General features: G+C 44.6%; 2 protein-coding genes across 7 annotated transcripts in view; one reads left to right on the plus strand and one right to left on the minus strand.

The window, feature by feature from the left end:
* The window catches only part of RIOX2 (ribosomal oxygenase 2), a 28390-nt gene extending 12787 nt beyond the window's left edge, over nt 1-15603 (plus strand). For 2 of the 6 annotated variants that reach the window (XM_082625912.1, XM_082625916.1), the window contains exons 4-11: nt 476-604; nt 6221-6324; nt 9628-9730; nt 10711-10882; nt 13010-13098; nt 14556-14642; nt 15118-15234; nt 15441-15603. In XM_082625912.1, the coding sequence (XP_082482038.1) occupies nt 476-604; nt 6221-6324; nt 9628-9730; nt 10711-10882; nt 13010-13098; nt 14556-14642; nt 15118-15234; nt 15441-15536 (897 nt within the window). In that variant the 3' untranslated portion in view covers nt 15537-15603. Of the gene's footprint in view, nt 1-475; nt 605-6220; nt 6325-9627; nt 9731-10710; nt 10883-13009; nt 13099-14555; nt 14643-15117 lie in introns of all 6 variants that reach the window. The other 4 variants (XM_082625914.1, XM_082625917.1, XM_082625913.1 and 1 more) reach the window with 3 other exon arrangements.
* A 725-nt stretch (nt 15604-16328) lies between these two features.
* Nucleotides 16329-20912, minus strand: part of CRYBG3 (crystallin beta-gamma domain containing 3) — a 120921-nt gene continuing 116337 nt past the window's right edge. The window contains exons 20-22 of the mRNA XM_082625910.1: nt 19207-19365; nt 18091-18250; nt 16329-17296 (exon numbers count right to left, since the gene is read on the minus strand). Coding sequence (XP_082482036.1) covers nt 17208-17296; nt 18091-18250; nt 19207-19365 — 408 coding nt within the window. The 3' untranslated portion in view covers nt 16329-17207. The remainder of the gene's footprint in view (nt 17297-18090; nt 18251-19206; nt 19366-20912) is intronic.

Raw genomic sequence — 20912 nt, forward strand, 5'->3', positions numbered from 1 at the left:
ATTAAAAAAAATATATTTCTAACGGAAGTTTAAAATATCTTTGGTTGAATGAAGAATAAAAAAACTTGACATTTTCCTATGTGCCAAGGATTGTATTCAGGATTTTAGACACTCAGTAATATCTGAAGCTTGGCTTTTCCATCAGAGATTATGGGCTTTCAGCTGTCTGATGGAAGATTTAAAAGAATGAGATAGTGGGATAGATATTGGGATATAAAGAACTCAGTGAGGCTTTCATGAAAGTGAAAAGAATGACTAGCCCTCCAGTGTCAGACTTCACGATTACCTGTTTTTAAAAGTGAATACCAGTAGTGGCAACTTTAAGTGTATAGTGAAATGTATCTGTGATCTTTTATTTTTTTATCTGAAATTTGTGATTCATCTGAGCCCTGAGAGGGCTAACACTCTAGAAGCACTTTGCCTCATGAGTTGTCTGGAGGCTCTCTGACACTCCGGGGTCCTGTGCTTTCTGTAGGTTTTCATCCTGCAGCTGGAGGGAGAGAAACACTGGCGCCTGTACCACCCGACGGTGCCCCTGGCGCGGGAGTACAGCTTGGAGGCTGAGGACAGGATCGGGAGGCCAGCACACGAGTTCACATTGAAGGTACGGGCCTGCTTTTGTGGATGCCTCTCCTGAGACAGGTTTGGTTTGAGGTTTGTGTAATGGTCCCCGGCAAATGTACCGAAGAGGCTGGGGGCAAGTGGCTCTCATTCCAGCTAGCCAGCACAGGGGGCTCCTTAAAGGACATTTGGTAGTTTGTGGCTGCGGAAATGAGCTGAGGAAATGTTAAGTTCATTTTCCAAATCACCTGTCTCCAAATATAATCCAAGTGCAACAGGAATGAATTATGAATTCGGTAACCACTGACTTCTCTAGAGCAAAAGGTGGAAGGCACGGCCAGTGGTCACTGCAGGGTCATAGGCTGCTTGAACAGAGCACGGCCAGGGACCCAGTAGTTTTTTTTGTTGGTAAAATTCCAGTCTGACCCCTTTTCCTCCTGATTGTGCAGTAGACTCTGAGCTCCCTTCCCCCTGCATATAGTCCCCAGAAGAATAGTCATCACGAAAGCCCTTGAGGAGGCCTTCCCCAAGAAGCCAGGTGGCTCGAGCATGTGCTGGTTCGCTGGCATCTGGCTGCTGAGAAAGTGTGTCTTTGAGCAGTTAGCTGGATGGGATCATAGCCAATCCCCAGCAGCTGGGGTTGTTGAGGAAAAAATCTTGGATAATAGCTGCATAGGGGCTTCCCTGGTGGTGCAGTGGAGAGTCCGCCTGCCGATGCGGGGGACACGGGTTCGTGCCCCGGTCCGGGAAGATCCCACGTGCCGTGGAGCAGCTGGGCCCGTGAGCCATGGCCGCTGAGCCTCCGCGTCCGGAGCCTGTGCTCCACAACGGGAGAGGCCACAGTAGTGAGAAGCCCGCGTACTGCACAAAAAAAAAAAAAAAAAAAAAGAATAGCTGCATAATTCAATTTTATACCTTTTCCTACAAAACTTAAAATTTAATTTCCTTCAGTGGTAATAAGAAAATTGGTAATTTAAACCATACCAAAGATTCTAACCAAACTGATAGACTTGCATATGGTTATTGTTTTTGTATTTCTTGTGTCTTGAAGTTATACTTAGTATCTAATTCCTACTCAGGGCCTCATAGCTCTTTCTTGATTTTAAGATCTTTGCCTGCCTGCCATAACTGGGAGAAACAATTTCCCTTTTTAGGATGGGTGCCTGTGTTATAGGGGACTTGAATAAATACAACAATAAAGGTACCTTTCTTCATTTTTTTTATGCTCTTGGTCAGCAATCAGCAAACTATGGCCCATAGGCCAAAAATCTGGCCTGCTGCCTGCTTTTGTATATAAAGTTTATGGAAACACAGCCACACTCATTCCTTATGTACTGTCTAGGGCAGAGTCAGCTAGTTGCCACAGGGACCATGTGGCTCACAAACCACAGATATTTACTGTCTGGCCCTTTACAGAGAGAGAGTTTGCCAACCCTGCTCTTGGCTGATTATTTTTAAGCCAAAGACTAAGCTGTCCATGGTCTCTGAGGCCAGGGGCTGTTACCCAGACTGACATCTGGCTACTTGCCCTGCCCGAGAAGGTCGGGCTTCATGGTGGTCAGAGAGGGCATGGGACTTGCAGGAGATGGAGCGTTGCACGCTGATCGTGCCCATCCTGGTCACAGCTCACTACGAGAAGCCCTGAGTCTCCTGGAAGGAGAAAGACAGCGTTGTGTCCTGCGGGGATTTTCAAGTTGTATGTCTGTTGAGTTTTTAATCAGTGGAATTCTTCAAGTGAAATCTTGCATAAATGCCCAGTGTATGAAATCGAAGATCTGAGTCGCTCTGGGTGGGAGTGGGCTTGGGGGCTACGATGAGCGGTCTGGAGCCCTCCTCACCCCTCTTCCTTCCTACCCCAGTGGCAGCCTGACTTGTATGTCTGCCAAACCTGAGGTCTTGGGGTGAGGACCACCCCTGTGATGGAAAGGCATCTCTGCGGCTTGGGGATCTGACAAACCCGGGTTTGAATTCAGCTGCTGTCACGTATGAGCTGCGTGTCCTTGCGCAAGTTATTGATCTCTGTCTCAGTTTCTTCTTTATTAAAATGGAGGTCATACTGTTTATCTTGTAGGTTGTAAAGATTTAAAAATATTACTTTGATGCTGCCTTTACAGTGAAATTCCATGGAAGTGATGGCTATATGTCAATGTATTGCTGCCTGTCAAATTAGCACAAACTCTGTGGCTTGAAACAACACAAATTTATTACCTTGTAGTTCTGCAGTTCAGAGGTCCAAGAGGGGTTTCACTTGGCTGAAATCAAGGTGTCAGCAGGACGGTGTTCGTTCCGGAGGCTCTAGGGGAAAATTTGTGTCCTTGCCTTTTCCAGCTTCTGGAGGCTGCTCACATCCCTTGGCTCATGGCCCCTTCCTCCGACATCAAAGCCAGCAACATGGAGCTTGGTCCTTCTCATGCTGCCCTCTCTCTGGTGCTCTCTTCCAATACCCTCTTCCACTTTTAAGGATCCTTGTGATTACATTGGGCCTGCCTGGATAATCCAGAATAATCCCCGTCAGCAGCCTTAATTCACCTTGTCCGTGTAACCTAAGTATTCACAGATGCCAGGTATTAGGATGTAGACATTTTTGGAGACCCTGCCATAATGCCCTGTCTTCATTTCCTCTACTCTCCCACTGTTGGGCACCCTTTCTAGCAGGGTTTCTTCCCCATTGTTCCTCTAGAAATATTCTCAAGGGTACCTCCACGTTGTCAAGTACAGCGGTCAACTCCTAGTCCCCATCTTAGCCTGCCTGTCGTCAGCATTTGACACAGTGGGTCACTTCCACCCTGTCCACTGGCTTCCGGGATGCAACCTTCTCTTGGTTCTCTCTCCACCTTCCTGACTGTCCTGTTCATTCTCCTTCACTGTTTTCTTCTCAGTCTTCCTACTTCTCTAATTTGGGGCACAGGGCTCATTTCCTGGACTTCTTCGATCAATCAGCATCCCCTCCCAAGGTTTCAAATACCCTCTACACTGATGTATTTTAAATGCTGTTTTAGATCTCTAGCCCACATCTCTAAACTCTAGACTCATAATCCAGCTGCCCACTTAATGTCTTCCCTGGAAATGTAAAAGATACCACAAATTTAATATTCCCCAAACCAAAATCCCATATCCTACCCTGTCCCCAACCTCCTTCTCCCTGCAAATGTGTCAGCCTTCTACTTGTTTGGGGCAAAATCCTTGGACATAGATTTATACAAAAGCGTCCTACCTAGTGTCCCCTTTGCAGACTTTTCTGACATAATAACCATGATGATCCTTTTGTGATCCCGTGAACCCTTTGCCCAGACCTCTACAGTCTTTCTGTTAAGCCCAGAATAAAAGCCAAAGTCCTTTTTTTAAAAAAAATAATCAATGCTTTATTACTTAAATGGAAAATTGATAGCACAGTAAGTTTTAATGATCTAATTAATGGAAAATTATAATAAAATTTCCTTAAAATTCTTTTCAACATCCTAGTGTACCACCATATTCATTACCATTGTGTATATTTTCAAAGGCATTAATATCAATGGAATAATTAAAGACAATGAAAACGGAACTCATTTATACCCAATTCTCCTTTTCTCAAGACTTTATGCTGCTGGTTTATGTAGCCTTTGGATTGAAGCCAGAAATATTTTTTTTCTTGGTCAAAAAAATTAGCTTTTCTAGTTTTTTCAGAATAAATAGAAACAGGACAGTGGTATGTCAAATGGCTAATTGTCTTATCATTATAAAAAGCCGAAGTCCTTAAAATGGTCTAGAAGGCCCTGTAATCTGGCCCCTCTGCTGCCTGCTCACCTCACCTCCCACCACTCCCACCTTCACTCACTACCTTCCTGACACACTGGCCTAACCGATGCCCCTCAACCTGCCAGGCACGTTCCAGCCTCAGGACCTTTGCACTTGCTCTTCCCTCCACCTGGAATCCTTTCTCCCCAGGTCTTTGCATGGCTGGCTTGCTCATTTCCTAAAGTCTCTACTGAAATGTCATCTTAGCAGAGTGAGGTTTAATGGACCATCCTGGGTAAAATAGCACCTCTAATCCCAGACACACCCCGCCACCCCCCACTTCCATCAACATCATTCCCCTCCTCCTCCTTCTGCTTATTTTGTCTTCTTTGCATTCGCCATCACTTGACATTATTTATTTGCTGCTTTATTTTATCCTTCTTGCCCCACTAGAATGTCTTCATTGTCTAGTGTACCTTCTCCCTTCTCAAATGTTTTTCTCTTCTGGAATGTGCTCCATCAGGGCAGGTCTTTGTTTTGTTCAGTGCTCCCCACCCCCGGTGCCTAGCACAGGTGCCTGGCTTGGGTGGTGGGCAGGGAAGGGTTAATCAGGTGTTTGTGGAATGAATAAATGAACGGATGGATGAAATATGTACATGAGGGCCTCAGTCACAGGGCTGGCACGCAGACTCTCACAAATGATAGCTGTAATTATGAGTAATGCATTTGTTTACTTGAAGTACTAGTTTCCCTGTCAGATTGGTGTTATTCAGGGCAAGATAGCTCTTATGAGTACATATATAATTACTTATGTATGTACTTAACCTTAAAAAAAGAAGTTTTTTTAATCTGATATTTCTTGAGCTCTTTCTCCAGGGCCCATGCTCTTAACCAGTGAGATAAGGCTTCGCAGGGTTGCAGAGAGCAGATAAGCGACTCTCAAGATTCCCTCTCCTCTGCTCAGGCAACTGCTATATACAGAATGTTCTTTTTCTGGTTGGGATTAGGGAGGAGGAAGCTCCCGGGCAGTAGTGATTTGGGGAAAATATTTCTGTTCCGTGGCTTGGGAAAGAAAATAGGACAGGGTGGAGGAGGCTCACCTGCTCGAGAAGTGACTGATCTTTAGTTACATATAGTGTTTAGGTTCAAATGAAGGGTCACAGGGTTTTTCATCCATTCTTCCAAACATCTTTTGAGCCTCTGGTGTGTGCTGGATGCTTAGGTGGTTTAGGCCCTGGGGTTACAAGATGGATATGGACCCTGCTTGGGAGAGCTCACAGACTATCAGAGACTGGCAGGTAAAATAAGAATTATAATACAGCCACAGCCACTTGCCCAGCATTGCTCCAAGAGCTTTTTGTTTTTGGCCGTGCCGCGCGTGCATCATGTGGGATCTTAATTCCCCGACCAGAGATCAAACCCACGGCCCCTGCATTGGAAGTGCAGAGTCTTAACCACTGGACCGCCAGGGCAGGCAGCTCCAATAACTTTTTTCCTTTAATCCTCAAAATAATTCTGTGAGATATGGGGCGATTGCTTCCATTTTACACATAAAGGAACTGAGGCCTTGGGAGGTCAAGTAATTTGCTGGGGCCGCCAGCGAGTGTAGCCTCTGTATGGCTCTAAAGCTCCTATTCCTCACTGCCCCCTTTGAAGGGTGTGGAGGGCGGGTGCAGGCTTCCCAGGCACAGGCTGTCACCTTGATCCCAGGGTGGCTTCAGGTGTATCTGGTCTCAGCTTATGAACAAAGAAAGTGACTTCAGGCTCTGGAAGCCTCTCCAGGATTGTGGTTCATGGTGACAGGTTCACAGACACAGCAGAGCTAGACGGGTGGAAACCACATAGAGGTTTCTAGAATGCAGAACTGAAACTCACAGCCTTTCTAGAAGAACGAGAAGATATCCTCCCTACTAACTCCTTCCCCCCCTTTTTTTTCCTTTAGCCGGGAGACTTGCTGTACTTCCCCAGAGGGACCATTCATCAGGCGGACACTCCCTCAGGGCTGGCCCACTCCACGCACGTGACCATCAGCACCTACCAGAGCAGGTGAGCACTCACCTGTAGCCTCGCGTCCCCGACAGCTCCGAGCTGTGGCCGCAGCAGCGTGTTCAGGAGACGTGAGGGAGTTAGCTGCTTCTCTCCTACATATCTGGCCCCGGGGTTTCCGGCTGACTTCCTATTCCTTCAGCGTCCTACCTGTGCCATTGACCCACTCGTCTGGGCTTCCTCCTGGCCTGTCATGACCCTGACTCTACAGAACGCTGGGAGATGCCCAAATAAAGGCTCCCATGGTTTGGGAAGATAGAAGCGTAGCTGTGGGTGTGGCAGTGTGTTCGTGTTGCCAGGCTGGGCTTGTAGTCTCTCTCCCACACCCCTATCCCCCGCCCCTCTCCCTCCCTTCCCCTCCCCTCTCTGTCTCTCTCTCTCTCTCTCCCCGCCCCCTTCAAAATTTGTTTTGATCGTGGTAAAATATTTATAACAAAGAATGTGCCATTTTAACCATTAAGTGTCCAATTCACTGGCATTAATTATACTCACACTGTTGTGCAACCATCACCACTACCTGTTTCCAAGACATTTTTATCGCCCCAAACAGAAACTCTATTCCTTGAAACCTCTGGGTCTATTTTAAGGCTTCCATTTTTTACAGTTCATGAAATTAAAGTCAGAAAGGAAGTCTGGAACAGTGAGTCCTAAAAGCACATGTGCTAAAAACAATTCCAGTTAAAACCATGTTCCAGTTCAGCAAGTGCCTCGTCACAAGACGGCCTGGGCAGCAGTGCCCAGTGAGTCATTCCCTGGTAGCAGCGACCTCAGTGGTCCAGGTCCCATGAAAAACGCCAGTCACTAATGTATTCATCACGCAGCATTACGCCTTGTGCTAGTTGCTGGCATTGTGGGCGTGGGACTGAAGGCGCTTTGAGAGCACTTACTCTCTGGGAGGGGTGGAAGGAGGGGAGATAGGCGTGTAGTTACCCAGCAGTGTGATACATCCCATAGGTTTGCAGAGGAGACTGGGAGCACAGAGGGACGCACTTAGCTAAGCCGGGGCCTCAGGGAAGGCTTCGGAAATGACTTGACACCCAAGCTGAGGGAGATTCACAGGATGAGTCAGTACAGGTGGGTCAGGAGGTCAGAGTAGGAGAGGATATTCCCGGCCTGAGGGACAGCCAGTCGCCTCCTCACTTCACAGCTGTGTCGTGCAGAACAGGTGAGTAAGCACTCTTCTGCCTTCTCGTCTGGCTTTTCAGCGAGCAGTGAACCCCCTGTGTTTAAGAGACAGGAGGAGGTACCTGGAGTCTGGCCTGAAGTTAGGCTCTCTTTGCCCCCAAGTAGAAGCCGAAGCTCGTTTGGGGCTTCCTTTCTGTAAAATGCCCTTGTCACCGTGGCTGGTCAGGTGCCTTGCATAGCGAGAAACAGTCTCTGAGGGCAGCTCAGGAAGAGCAGGGGTGACGGGGTGGGTCGTAGGAACTGGGGAAGGGCAGGCCGCAGGGAGGCTTCTGAACCAGAAGTTCGTTCTGGACCAAAGCAGCTCTGGGCCTTGGCAGCCACATATTGCTAGTTTGGCCCCATGAATGTCCATCTTCTGGTGCCCCGCCGTTGAGGTTACTCAGCTGTTCCCTCTTTCTCTAATTCTCCCTCTTTTTCATTTCTCTCGGTTCCCTAGCAATCGGCTTTCTCTCCCTTGTTTTCCTTCCTCAGGGTCTGTTTACTCACAACATTGGCTCATCACAGGCCATCCTCGGTTACTTCTCTGACCTCCCTCCATCTCGCTGAACCTATTAGCTTTTGCTTCCACTGAGTGCCTGACGCGCTGTTTCCCAGTCCCCAGGATGAACTGGTGGCCTTCCCTGGTCCCACCCACCCCCTCTGCAGGCAGCAGGGCTGGGCAAGAGCAGTCTGAGTTACAGAGGATGCCTGCGGGGGGCTGTGGGTAGGCACCGTGACCCGTGCATCTAAGCTGGATGCCGACCTGGGCCTTGGTCAGCGGGGCCAGTGCTGGAACGGGACAGATGTACCTCGAGGACCATCGCTCCCCGGAGATGTCCCTATGCTTTGGTCCTGGTGCTCCTTAAGGCCTGTGGCAGAGCGAGGACTTGGGCCTTTTCCTAATGCCTCTCAAGGGTAGCATCGTTGGACATTTAGGGCCAGCCGTAGGAGGCCGTGGCCTGTCGATTTGGCTGCTTTACCAAAGTGAACCCCTCCAGAGGTGTTCTTTCCAGACTTTGGAAAGGCCCAAGGTCCATTTTCCTAGAAGAACACAGAGCTCAATTTAACTGCACTTAAACTCCCCCGTGAGCTACTGCTGCATGACTTGTACCTGGGACCCTTCAAAGGACGATATTATTTCATGCTGCTGAAAGGTCTCTGTGTCCTCCAGGTCGAAGTTCAATCAAAGGTGTGAGGTTGGGTGTAGCATTATGTCACAGAGTGGTGAGGCTACCACAGAGGAGTGGACGTCTTGGGGGAAGTGTCTCTCATGTGGCTTTTGTCCTCTTTTGCCACTTTTCCAGGAGGGAAGCATAAACATGTTAATTTTGCTTACTGAGTGAGAAGCAAAAGTCATACTGTGAATTTCCATTTTGCATGTAGCCAGCAATTTGAAATCTGCTGGTGACACAGAGGAAAATTTTAAACAGCTCAGGAGTGTTTAAAGAGAGCAGCCCCACAGCGTGTGCTTCTCACACCGTCACACATTGAGGGGTGAGCGATTCTAAATGCCCCAGAGAAAGCAGAGGCAACTGAACACTGATGCTTGTCCCGAGATGGTATTTTTGGCCTCTGGCTTCTATCTCCTACCCCAGTAAGACCACTGCCAGAGTTCAACATGTTGCAAAATCAACTGTTTTGAAATTGTTGATGTTGGATATTTTGCTGAGGAAGAGAACCCCTCTTTTTTTATAAGGAACAAAGGAAAACGTAGTGTTTAACTGTTCAGATGATTACACAGTCCGGGGATCTTGCTGTTACCCTAAAAGTGTTGCTTTGGGGTTTTTTTAATGTTGAAAACATTAAAAAAATAATTGGTCCCTTGAACTTCCTACTTTATGACAGTCTGTAATTAATTCTCTGGTATCTTTACATTTAAGACAAATCATGAAGGAAGCCTAGCTTCCCACCTTTAATTTTGCACCTGAGTGTCTGGGATGGGAAGGAAGGGAAGACTGTGACTGATGAAGGCCGTAGTCTTTATGCTGAGTAATATGAAATTAGTGGAGCTCAGGATGTCAGGCCAGGGGAATTGGTGTGACAGTTTGTAGCTTTAGGCTTTTAGTAATCAGTGTTCTATGCACATTTCTTATGTGTTCACTCTTTTTTTTTTTTTTTTTTTCTCGGTACATGTTCCAGTTCATGGGGAGACTTACTTTTGGACACCATTTCAGGGCTCGTGTTTGATACTGCAAAGGCAGACGTCGAGCTACGGGCTGGCATACCCCGGCAGCTGCTCCTGGTAAGGAGTAAAGGCAGGTGGGAAAGGAGGGGTAACCATGGCCCAGGCCAGCTGAAGCTGTGGCTCCCTCCTCGGGACCCCAGAATCCTCCCCGTGTGAGCCAAGCTTGTCTTCTCCCGGGCGTGGTGGTTTGCAGAACGAATGGAGTGCTGCACATTGCGTGCTGCCCAAAGGACCAACAGTGTTGTGCAGACGGCCCGCTTCCTGTACTTCATGCGGCAGTGGCAGGCACTGGGAGCGCTGGCTGAATCAGTGGTTGAATGAATAACTAACCTGGCTTGGGAACTGTAGCCTGAGCACACGTGAGATCACTAGTTAGGAGAGACCCACTGGAGAGCCTGGCCTTGGTGTGCTCCCTGGCTTTCCTGGCCGTCCTGGTTTTACCTTTTTTTTTTTTTTTTGCGGTACGCGGGCCTCTCACTGTTGTGGCCTCTCCCGTTGCGGAGCACAGGCTCCGGACGCGCAGGCTCAGCGGCCATGGCTCACGGGCCCAGCCGCTCCGCGGCATGTGGGATCTTCCCGGACCGGGGCACGAACCCGTGTCCCCTGCATTGGCAGGCGGACTCTCAACCACTGCGCCACCAGGGAAGCCCTGGTTTTACCTTTGAAACAGCGGCCCTGTTGGCTAATTTTGAGAAGATGAGTGCATTAGTGCTGAGTTGAGCAAAGGGTGGTTTCGCGGTCTGAAGCAGTCACCTCAGACAGTGATTTGCTTTTCCAAAGGCAAAGCCGAGACTGTACCATATTCCCAGGGATCCCTCTTTTCAGGCAAAATCCTGAAAATTGATCTTTTTTTTGAAAACGGTAGGCAGCTTAAGATGAACAGTGGTTATGAGGAAATAAAGGGATACTGTTCTTAAGGGAGTGACATGGATCTGCGTCTGCCGTGGGTGCTGGTGCTCAGTGGACCACTCCAGAGACTGGGACCTGGGCAGTAAGGTCGCTGGAGTCTGGGCCCGGAGTCACTTCTGTGTTTCTAGCAGGTGGAAACCACAGCCGTTGCAACAAGAAAATTAAGTGGCTTTCTGAGGATGCTTGCAGACCGGCTGGAGGGCACCAGAGAACTGCTTTCAGCGGACATGAAGAAGGATTTTGCTATGAACAGACTCCCACCTTACTACCTGGGAGACGGAGCAGAACTTTCCACACCAGGTACAGCTCGCTCTTTCCTTCCAGGTGGTCAGGGGCTAACGGGGGATATTTTGAGCTTTTCTGGGTGGGCACCTCTTTGAGCTGATGGAATGTATGAAGCATTTGAGGATGAATGTGGGCCTATCCTTAGTGTGAGGTTGGACAGGACATGCAGCCTGATGGGGAATGAGAGCCCTGTGATTTGGGGTGGGGAGTATGTGTGTTCAGGGCCCCTCTGGAATTCATCATCTTCAGGAAGTTTTAAGAACTTGAACATTGAAATAATCTTGTTGGAATTAACTCAGGGATGGGTAAAATGTTGCCATCAGCAGGGGAACTACCAGAATGCCCAAGATTATCAGACCTTCTCCCAAGTCCCAGGTGACTATTTGGTGACAGGCTTAAGGTACAGATGACATCGATAGACTTCTGGGTGGATGGTGATATCGGGGTCCTGGAGCAGAGACCACACCACACTCCTGTAGCCGGACAAAGCTGGGTTTATTGACTTGTAACAGGGAAGAGAGCACGCCGTTGGGGGCTGCAGGCACCTCAATAAAAGGATGTTGGAAAGGATTTATAGGATTTGGGTTTGAGTTAGGTGATTTTCAGGAGGGTTCAAGGAAGCAGGGCTTCACTCGGGATTGAATGCTGTCGGGAAAAAGGAGGGATTCTCGGATTGGGTCTCCTGTAAATCTTAGCCAGTAGCAGAAGGAGTGAAATGAAGCCAAGGTGACAATTGGTAAAGCAGCAGCAGTCACTCAGATTAGCCAGGATGGGGCACGTTTGGTCACTTCTGTGGACAGTGTCCTTGCTTTGGCCTGAGTTCTGACCTGATGATGAAGTGGTCTTGGTTTTGTCTCAATCTCTCTCAGTCACAGTGTGGCCTCGTTTAGTATCGGGGTTCTGTGTAATGGTCTATGTTCTGCTGGAGAACACGGAGACACAGCTGTGAGTGCCAGGCTGGCTCTCAGGCTGCTTCTCTCTTAGGTACAAGGAGAGTTTCATTTTCACTAATTTTCATAAAAGCCTTATCACCAGTGGAGAACCACTGAGATAGATACACACTCTGCAAGGTCCCTTCTAACATGAATTCTATGTACATTTTTATTATAGTCTCTGGGTGGGGGGTGGCAGTTTAAAATTTGTTTTTGATAGCATCTACTCAAAATAGCACATGGGTTTTTTTTTGTTTTTGTTTTTGTTTTTTTTTGCGGTACGCAGGCCTCTCACTGTTGTGGCCTCTCCCGTTGCGGAGCACAGGCTCTGGACGTGCAGGCTGAGCGGCCATGGCTCACGGGCCCAGCCGCTCTGCGGCATGTGGGATCTTCCCAGACAGGGGCACAAATCCACGTCCCCTGCATCGGCAGGCGGACTCTCAACCACTACGCCACCAGGGAAGCCCTAGCACATGTTTTCCCAGCGCATATTTTAATCTTTAGCAGAACAGTGTTCTGAGTATAGGCTTATGGCCCAGGATATTTTCTCCAGAGTTTTCCTTGCCTTAGTCCTTGTAGTCAATAAAGTTATGATCCCTCAACTCTTTCTCCAACCAGAAGACCCTGTAAGGCTGGTCTGATTGTAGTGGCTGCTTTTTCACTAAGTTTAATCCAATCTAGGAAAGAGTAGTTTTTTCTGTGGACTTTATTGGGTGGCTTTTTTATGACACTGCACTTGACCTACACAGGCTGAATAATTTGCCATGGTCATGCAACTAGTAATTGGAGGGGTGGTGAGCCCAGGAAGTCCTTTCAGAGTCCACATGTGGAGCAAGCAGGGGATAGAAACTGGAGACGTGAGAGAGTTCTGTGCAGAAGGCACGGTGGCCCTGTCTGTCCTGTGATAGTATTTAATCCTCGGGTACTGGTGACAACTATATAATGAACTTACAATTAAATAAATAACAACAGAAGTCTGTATGTATGTCTTCAGTATAAGGATGAGCTCCATCAAGCTGTAAGCTACACTTTTCAGATCACTGTAAATGTCGGGGAGAGTAAATACGTGAGTTGGAGAGGGCGCCCCACATTTGGATTCACCTGCAAATTGTTACTAAGTGTACTTCCTAAATAGTTGCTCCTGCAAGCAAGTTTGAGCCTGCTGCTTTGCTCTCTGAAGGCTGGCTTTCCCTATCTCTGGGTTTTCCAGGTGGACAGTTACCGGGGTTGGACAGCACTGTGAGGCTGCAATTTAGAGACCATGTCGTCCTCACCGTAGGACCCGATCAGGACCCATCCGTGAGTATCCAGAGGGGAAGAGGGTTCCGTTCTTCTCAGGGCATTTCCATCGCAGGCCCCAGGTTATCAGACTGACAAACGGCCCTGCCCTCCTCCTTTGGGCATCCACCTCCTCACAGCTTAACGCCATCTCTTTAGATCAGATCATGCCCAGATCTAACTGTTATGGTTCCAAGGTTTCCTGCCTGTTGGGCATTTGAGGGCTTGTCTTCGGCCCCACAGAACCCTCCTTCTTTCCTCTAATTAGTAATTAAATGTCTGTTCTCTGTCTCCTAATTCAGGCCAGGTTGCCTTTGCTTAGACGGCTGCAGACCCTGTTCATGCATCTCCCTGTCTCAGTCCCTCTCCCATCCTGTATACGGCGCAGACCTGCCTTTACATATGGTTTTGTTGATGGTTCTTCTCAAAAAATCTCTATTCTGTAGATGATGGAGAGGAAAATCTACATTCCATAACCTTGCCACCTAGCCCAGTGGTTCCCCAAACTGGCTGATTACAATCAACTGGAAAATTTTTAGAAATTATAAGTTCCTGGGCTTCGTCTGGTGTGGAGCCTCTGCATTTATTTTGAAAGCACCGCCACACAACCCTAAACCTTGGGAACTCTCCCATGCCCTGTGGCTTCACCCTGTTCCTCCTAATCAGCTTTCTTGGGAGGTATCCAATGAATGTCTGGAGGGGGGATGAGAGTCGGGGGGCACCTAGATGTCTCCATAACCAGATTTTTCCAGCCATCAGGGCCAGACCTGGAGAAGACTGGTTTATAACGTATATATAAAACCTCAAAAGTATATACTCCCACATCCCCATTTAAAAAAAGAAAATCCTAGTTATTCTGATCATCAATCAGTCAGTTTGAGGCATTCTATTTCAGGCTAAGGCTTTTGGTCCTCATCTGAGTGAGAGGTGACAAGGAATTTCTAAAGGTTCTGGAAGAGATAATACACTGCACTGTGTTAGGGCGGGTGGAGAGGGAAGGGAAGTCGAGACCATTGGGGAGCCTACTTTACGTGGAATAGAAGTTTCTGTAGATCACATAGCTGGTATTTCTTAGGAATTAATATTTACTCTGTGGTGTTCATAAATTGTCCATTTATGTGTACCTAGGAATGTCAAATTTTCCTGATGCAAAAAGATAGTGCAGGTATGATGAAACGAAAAACTTGAATGTTTCATTGCTAAGTTGATATATAAATGGTTGCTTTTTCATTAAATCAAGTTTCTGAAGAGGTTATCTTTTTAAAAAATGACTTGAGTGGTCATTTGCTGCATACAAATAGTAATCTGTGAGTACTATAATGAAATACGTTCATTCTACATTGCGTGTGTATATATCTATATATCTGTATCTCATAACTTTTTGCCAGAAGGATTCTTTAGTGTTCAATAAATTTCACTTAAGCACTGAGGCATTAAGATTTTTCTTGGTGTTGACGACTTGCTTTGTTTTTTTTAAGGATGAAACTCGAGGAAAGATGGTTTACATCTATCATTCCTTAAAGAATAGGAGAGAGACACACATGATGGGAAATGAGGAAACAGAGGTTTGTTCCAACCTAAAATGCATGTCTTTCCTGTGATTTGGTGGTGGCTGGGAAGAATCTGTTACCTTTGATTTATGGGTAATGACCTTTTTTATGACTGCAGTGTGGACTTCACATTTCACAGATTGACAGCCCTTGCACAGGGATGATTAAGTCAGACATTTCTGTGATATATGTACCTGCTTTAAAAGATACTAGGACCTGTGGCCTTGTAGGAAAGGTGTAACAAATGTGAAGCATTTCAAATGATTAATATTTCTTACTCTATAAAATAGAATACCACTCTATAAAATAGAATACCTTTCATGAAGTCTGAGTTTTCATATGGGAATTAGCAACTTTCATAAGTTATCTAATGATAGTTTTTGTAAGTAGCTTATCTGAAACAAGTTTCATACTTGTGAAGGATATCAATGATGTATTGAGAATTATGGAAAATGCCACCTAAGTGACTAAATAGTTTATCTTTTTTCAGTCTCATGGACTTCGCTTTCCTTTATCACATATCGATGCACTGAAGCAAATTTGGAACAGTTCAGCTATTTCTGTCAAGGACCTGAAACTTACTACAGATGAGGAAAAGCAAAGCCTGGTATTATCCCTCTGGACAGAATGTTTAATCCAAGTAGTCTAGTGCCTTTGCTTCTTTTTTAATATGTATATATAAAATAGTAGACACTTGATTCTGCAAAGATTTACGTGCTAGGGAGCCCCTGTTGCTTTGAACCGAGGACATAATGAATGTAACTTTCCTTACCTGTGTATCTAATAACATAACATGAGACCTACCTGTTACAGGTGACCAGTTGGCCATATGTACTAAGAGAGGTACACAGAAGAAAGAACAGCAAATTACTAAATGTCCCAGAAGGTGACAAAAACTGTACTTCTTGACAAGTTTATTTATAATCCAGTGTGGTAGAAAAGGCACAGCTCAATAAATGTATCATTTAAATTTAAATGTCGTTACCTGGCTTTGTCTTTGGAAGAAACAACTTCTTTAAAGAGCCTCACTGGCTCTAGAAAAATTTTAAACAATTATCATGAAGAATTTTTTAACTTGGTTTTTTACAGTGAAAATATACATACCTTTGTGTATACACAAGGCCTCCCATTAAAATAAAGTTACCCTATAACATCAATTTCATTAAATAATACTGCCACACTAACAGGCACTCACATCTGTGGGCATAAAATAGTTTTACAGATGTTGCTTGAAAGATGACAAAAGAGCCTGAGATTGAAGGGAAGAAAAAAAAAACAATATTTACATGGAAAGACCAAGTCTCTATAAAAAATACGCAAAATAGTGGGTCTTTGAGTTAAAACAGTTCACTGTTACTTTACATTCTAAAGTGCATATAGGTTGATATTTTTTAAAATATCACTGGAGAATTTAATCTTTCTGTATATAAAAATAGAGCAGACCTTTTTCTGCTTTCTGGCAAAAGTTGGGGATGAAGGGAACAGTTGTCTCAATGTAAGTTTAAAACCAACTCAGGAGGGAAAAAATGCTTGAGAATTGTATAGTGATGGTGGTAATGATTACTTGAAACTAAGTCAAAGACATTATCCTACCTGATTTTGCTTGAATGAAAGCTATTTAAAATGGGAGTGAAAAACTGAGTTTTCTGTCACATTTTGTAAAGTAAAATGGTATAGTCAAGGATCAAATACTACTTGGTCTTAATTTGAACATCTGAACTTTCCCTTTACTTCAGGCAAAGAAAAATTTGACTATCCTTACACGTAGGTGACAGTCTTTATAAACACTTCTTGAGGGTAGATCAGGTGAGGTCTCAGAACCAGGATAGGTAAGCCCTGGTTACTTACAGTCTTGTCACCCAGAAGGGTGTCTCTGTTAATACTTAGAGTGCAAGGACAGCCGCAGGCTATTTGTGCTTTTTTAGTTTGAAGGACCGAGCAAAGAACAGCCACAGAAAACACTCCTGTACTTGAGCTTTTTCCTTACAAAGCTGAGGTCCCTCCCTGGGGTCAGTTACAAGTGTGAATACTTACGGTGCTTCAGTTATAAAAGCTTCAGTAGGGAACCTTTAATGTTTATCTAATACAGCAGCTTAATAGTAAGGTTTATTAAATATGTTTTCAGATATTGCTAAAAAAATTATTCATCTTTTTAAAAGTATGACTTGACCTATAGGACTCTGCTTCTCTGTGCCTTGCATTCACACACACATCTACTAGGAGATTAATAACTAACACAGGATGACAGGATCACCAATGTCCTATAGTGGCTATCAGGAATAGGATTCGTGTTTGGTGGAAAGGAGAGAGAACAGACTTCAAGAAACTTGCTCACCGAAGCTGGAGATCAAGCAGGAGTAGAACCTTTCCCAGAAATCGTAACGCATTCTTCACAGGAACACTGAATGACTGGCAAGAATATTTTGAGCTTTTCCGTGGTTAACAACAACGGTCTTCAAGGTTGGGGAAGAAGTTCATCCTGCTCAGTGATCCCAGAAGCATGAGGACAGGTAGCTTCCTTTTCACGGGGCATGAGGGTCCTTCTCCCTTTGCTCTCTCTCAGGGATGCTGCAGATTCTCTCACAATATTTCAATGTCCCATTTCTGTGTTTCTTCTCCCTCCAGGGGCTCATTTACAATTACATGAATTTTGTCATAATAATTTCCTCCTAAAATAGAAATCCCAAAAGGAAAGATTATTTGTTCACACAGGTGCTTAGCAATTTCACAGTTTTCACAAGCTTTTGCTCAGCCCACTCACTGTTGGGGTAGATTAATATGTCATTTGTAAAGCGGTCTGAAATGGGAAACTGAGGTTAAACGGGCGTAGCTATTCTTCACCTCAAATCAGACATTATGACTGATTGAAAAGCTAAGCGGTACAATAGATGTTTGCATAAGCGGTGTGCCCTAACAATGGGCTTCTTAAGAACACAGTGTTCTGAGAGTGCTCCAGCTCAGCGTCAGGTGCTGGGTTTTAGTTTCTACACCAAGAATGGCTATGACTAACTCAATTAAAGCGACAGCACTGAATAATATTGGCCCTGACCTTGCTGAACTCAAAAACAAGTTTAAATGATAAATTTAAAGGACCATAAATTTTAAGGACCACAGCAATTCACAACAGAAAGATAAATATTTCTTTAGGAAATGGATGACATTTTATGGTTGATGATGCTTCAAATTTAGAAATGTTCTCAAAGATGATGTAGAAAATGAAAATTTTACAACTGTACTGATAAACAAAAACCTTTGTAGGCTTGGTCCTTAGGCTTTTTCTTGATCCATATATAGCTCATTGTTTTGTTAAAAATGGCATATCTCGACTTTTTCAAGCATAATTTAAAATGATTTAATATTTCCCTTATGCATAAGGACTTCTTTTACCCATAAGGAGGAGGAGGCTTGGAATTTAAAATGAATATCCAAGGACACAGAACACTGGGTTTCACCACAGGCCTACCTTTAACATCAAGGACAAGTTGGTCACTGAGGTAGGAGCTGATGGTCCCATTTTTGTTCAGTCTCCACTTCTGCCTGGACTGCCCATGTTCAGTCCATAGGGCAACTTTAGCTCCAGGTATGTCTCGACCACCAATCACATCGAGACATGTGTCACTGGCCTAAAAGGGTCAAGAAATAAATTGGCAGTACTGTGTTTACTAAAATCAATTGGATTGGGCCCCTTTTCTTCCATGTGAACAGATCAGAGACATGACTGTCTAATCTCAAAAGAAAACTAGCATAATTATAAATTCAGTCAACTTTTTAAGTCGTCTTTATGGCTGAGGGAAGGAGATGGTATGGAAATAAACGTACTGAACTAGAGGTACTTGTTTTTAAAAGGATGGTCTGGATCTGACAACAGATGGTCAAAGGTTTGTTGAATTACAATTAAATGTTGAATCCCTTTTAGCTTAAATGTGTAAGGTCGAGCATGTTTTTCTTACAAAAACATTGGGTGATGTGCAAGATACCCGGACAATAATTACTTTTAAGTGCTTTTCATTTTTGTTGAAGCATGAGAAATGGTCGAGAATCCACTGGTGACATAATAAAACTGGTGTCTTATTCCCCACAGCATCAAACATAATGGAAGGGGTGCAGAAAAACAAAGAAACCTAAATTTTGTTTTCTAAGCTTCCTCCAAAAAACAGCAGCTTTCTTCTACCTTCATTGTATATTTTGAAGATGAGGAGGCTTCAACATGTTTGGAATCACAAAGACAGCTAAATTAATCTGGGCCACAGAGTGTAAGGAATGTCTCACAACAGCACATTGTCCATTTGGATACAGTGACTTTTATCATTGGTTTAAAAAAACCATTTAGGAATATCCATAGTATGTGTTAGTCTTACTTTTTACTTTAAAATAGAGAATTTTTTGATGTAGAAAATTAGTTTCTGAGTCCATTTCACCTAGATGCTTCAGTAATACATGTGTCAATGTTCTTATGCAAAAAACTGTTGATAGGAAATTGCATATTTTATCATGCCGTTTGATTTGGCAAGATTCTGGTTTCCAAACGAAAAAGACCAAAGACCGAAAAGCGGGGTATACTATCAGTGGGGTCGGTTACCTTGGATTTAAAGAGTCCTCGACAGTAGTGCCAGATCTGAGTATTCTTCCCACTGTAGGGAGAAATGCACACAGATGTTGCCCTTGTGTCAGCTACATTTCCGGTGACTGTCAGATACTCATCCTGGGCTCGGTTCTTTATTCTAATGTACACTGCAGGCTGTGACGGGAGGAACAGAGACATTTTGAAAAAACCTTTTGAATCTGGAAATCAATCTTTCCAAAGGAGAGCTTGAGGGGGATGTGAGAGGTTAACAGAATTTAGCTTATTTATATCTGTTTCACTTTAGCAGATGTGTGTAAATTAATATTTTCTATTAACAAATCCTTACACCACAGAGCACACAGCTTAAATTGTACAGTCTCTATTATATTGTTTCTGAAATACACTCTTTTGGAAGGGTGAAAGGTAATAGTTGCATTCACTCGCACTCCATTATGGCAAGGGGCAGTGCAGAATTAGGCACTTAATGAGGTTCATTCACTAACTACTATGTCCTAGCTGGCCTGAGGAAGGCAGAGGAGTAGGAGTAAGGGCAGGGCACTACCTACGTGGATGTAACAACAACTTAGCAGCGACAGTACAATAATCAGACATACTGGCTTGAGCTATGACTAAGTGCCCAATGAATGCTATGGGAGGTCTTGAAAAGCCCAGGTAGCTGAGGGCCCTAGTAGCACTGGTAATTTCTTTGTTTATACTTTGTTGACGTTAATATTTCAAGGAAAGAGACCATGCATGTAGGTGATCACTATGTAGGTATTCAAAAACTGGGCAACAAAGGACTTCATCTCCTGGGCCTGGAATATATACAAGAAGTTTGCAAATAAAATATTAAATCTGGGACTTGCCTCTATGGGTAACAGTTATTATTTATTGAGACTTAGTCCTAAATGCTTTCTGGGCCACAGTATATCATCTGTCAGAATTAATGACCAGAACAACCCCTCAAGAAAGTACAATTATGACCTGCATTTTTGTAAATAAGGGTGACACAGACAAGGAAGAGCCAGGTTTGTCCGCAGCAAAACACTCCCTCTTCACCCGGATGCTCTAAGGCCTGTGCAGAAATGCACCAGTTACTCTTAGACGCAGGGAATGAGACCGATTCCAAAAGTGGCAGTGAAATAAGATGACAAGAGGACACAGCACATGACTGAAGCTCCACAGAAACTATTCTTTCAGTCCCAGGACATAGGCCTCCAGTCTTAATGTAATATAACACAGGACACCCAACATCCCCACCTTGGGTCAGGTGTTGGCATCCCAATTACAACCCTGTCACATAATAGTAACACGTGATCTGTTATTTAACAAAAGAGCACTTTCACTCTGAGAAATGTAAGTGCTAAGTAAATTCAACAAGGTATCATGGTAAACCCACCAATGAATATTCTATTTTGAAACTTAAGATGGGTCAACATGAGACCAGTTAAAGTTTGCCTTCCTAAGGAAATAAACATTCAGGACACTTAAATGAGCAAATAGAAAGACATTTTTTTTTTAATCTGGTAATTTAAAGCAGGTGAAAAAGACCTCTACTAGGCAAAATGTTTTAATTGTTTCAAACCACTACTTCCACATTCATAGTGCAACAGTAGGTACTTAAATTCCTATAATTCAAAAGTCTATAAATCATAATTCTATAAATCTCCCACTGCAATTAATTCTGGACGCTTCAGTACATTCTTTGCTACAGTTTCCTT

The sequence above is a fragment of the Mesoplodon mirus genome, assembly GCF_964341445.2.
Source record: "Mesoplodon mirus genome assembly, chromosome: 6".
In the NCBI taxonomy this organism is placed as follows: Eukaryota; Metazoa; Chordata; class Mammalia; order Artiodactyla; family Ziphiidae; genus Mesoplodon; species Mesoplodon mirus.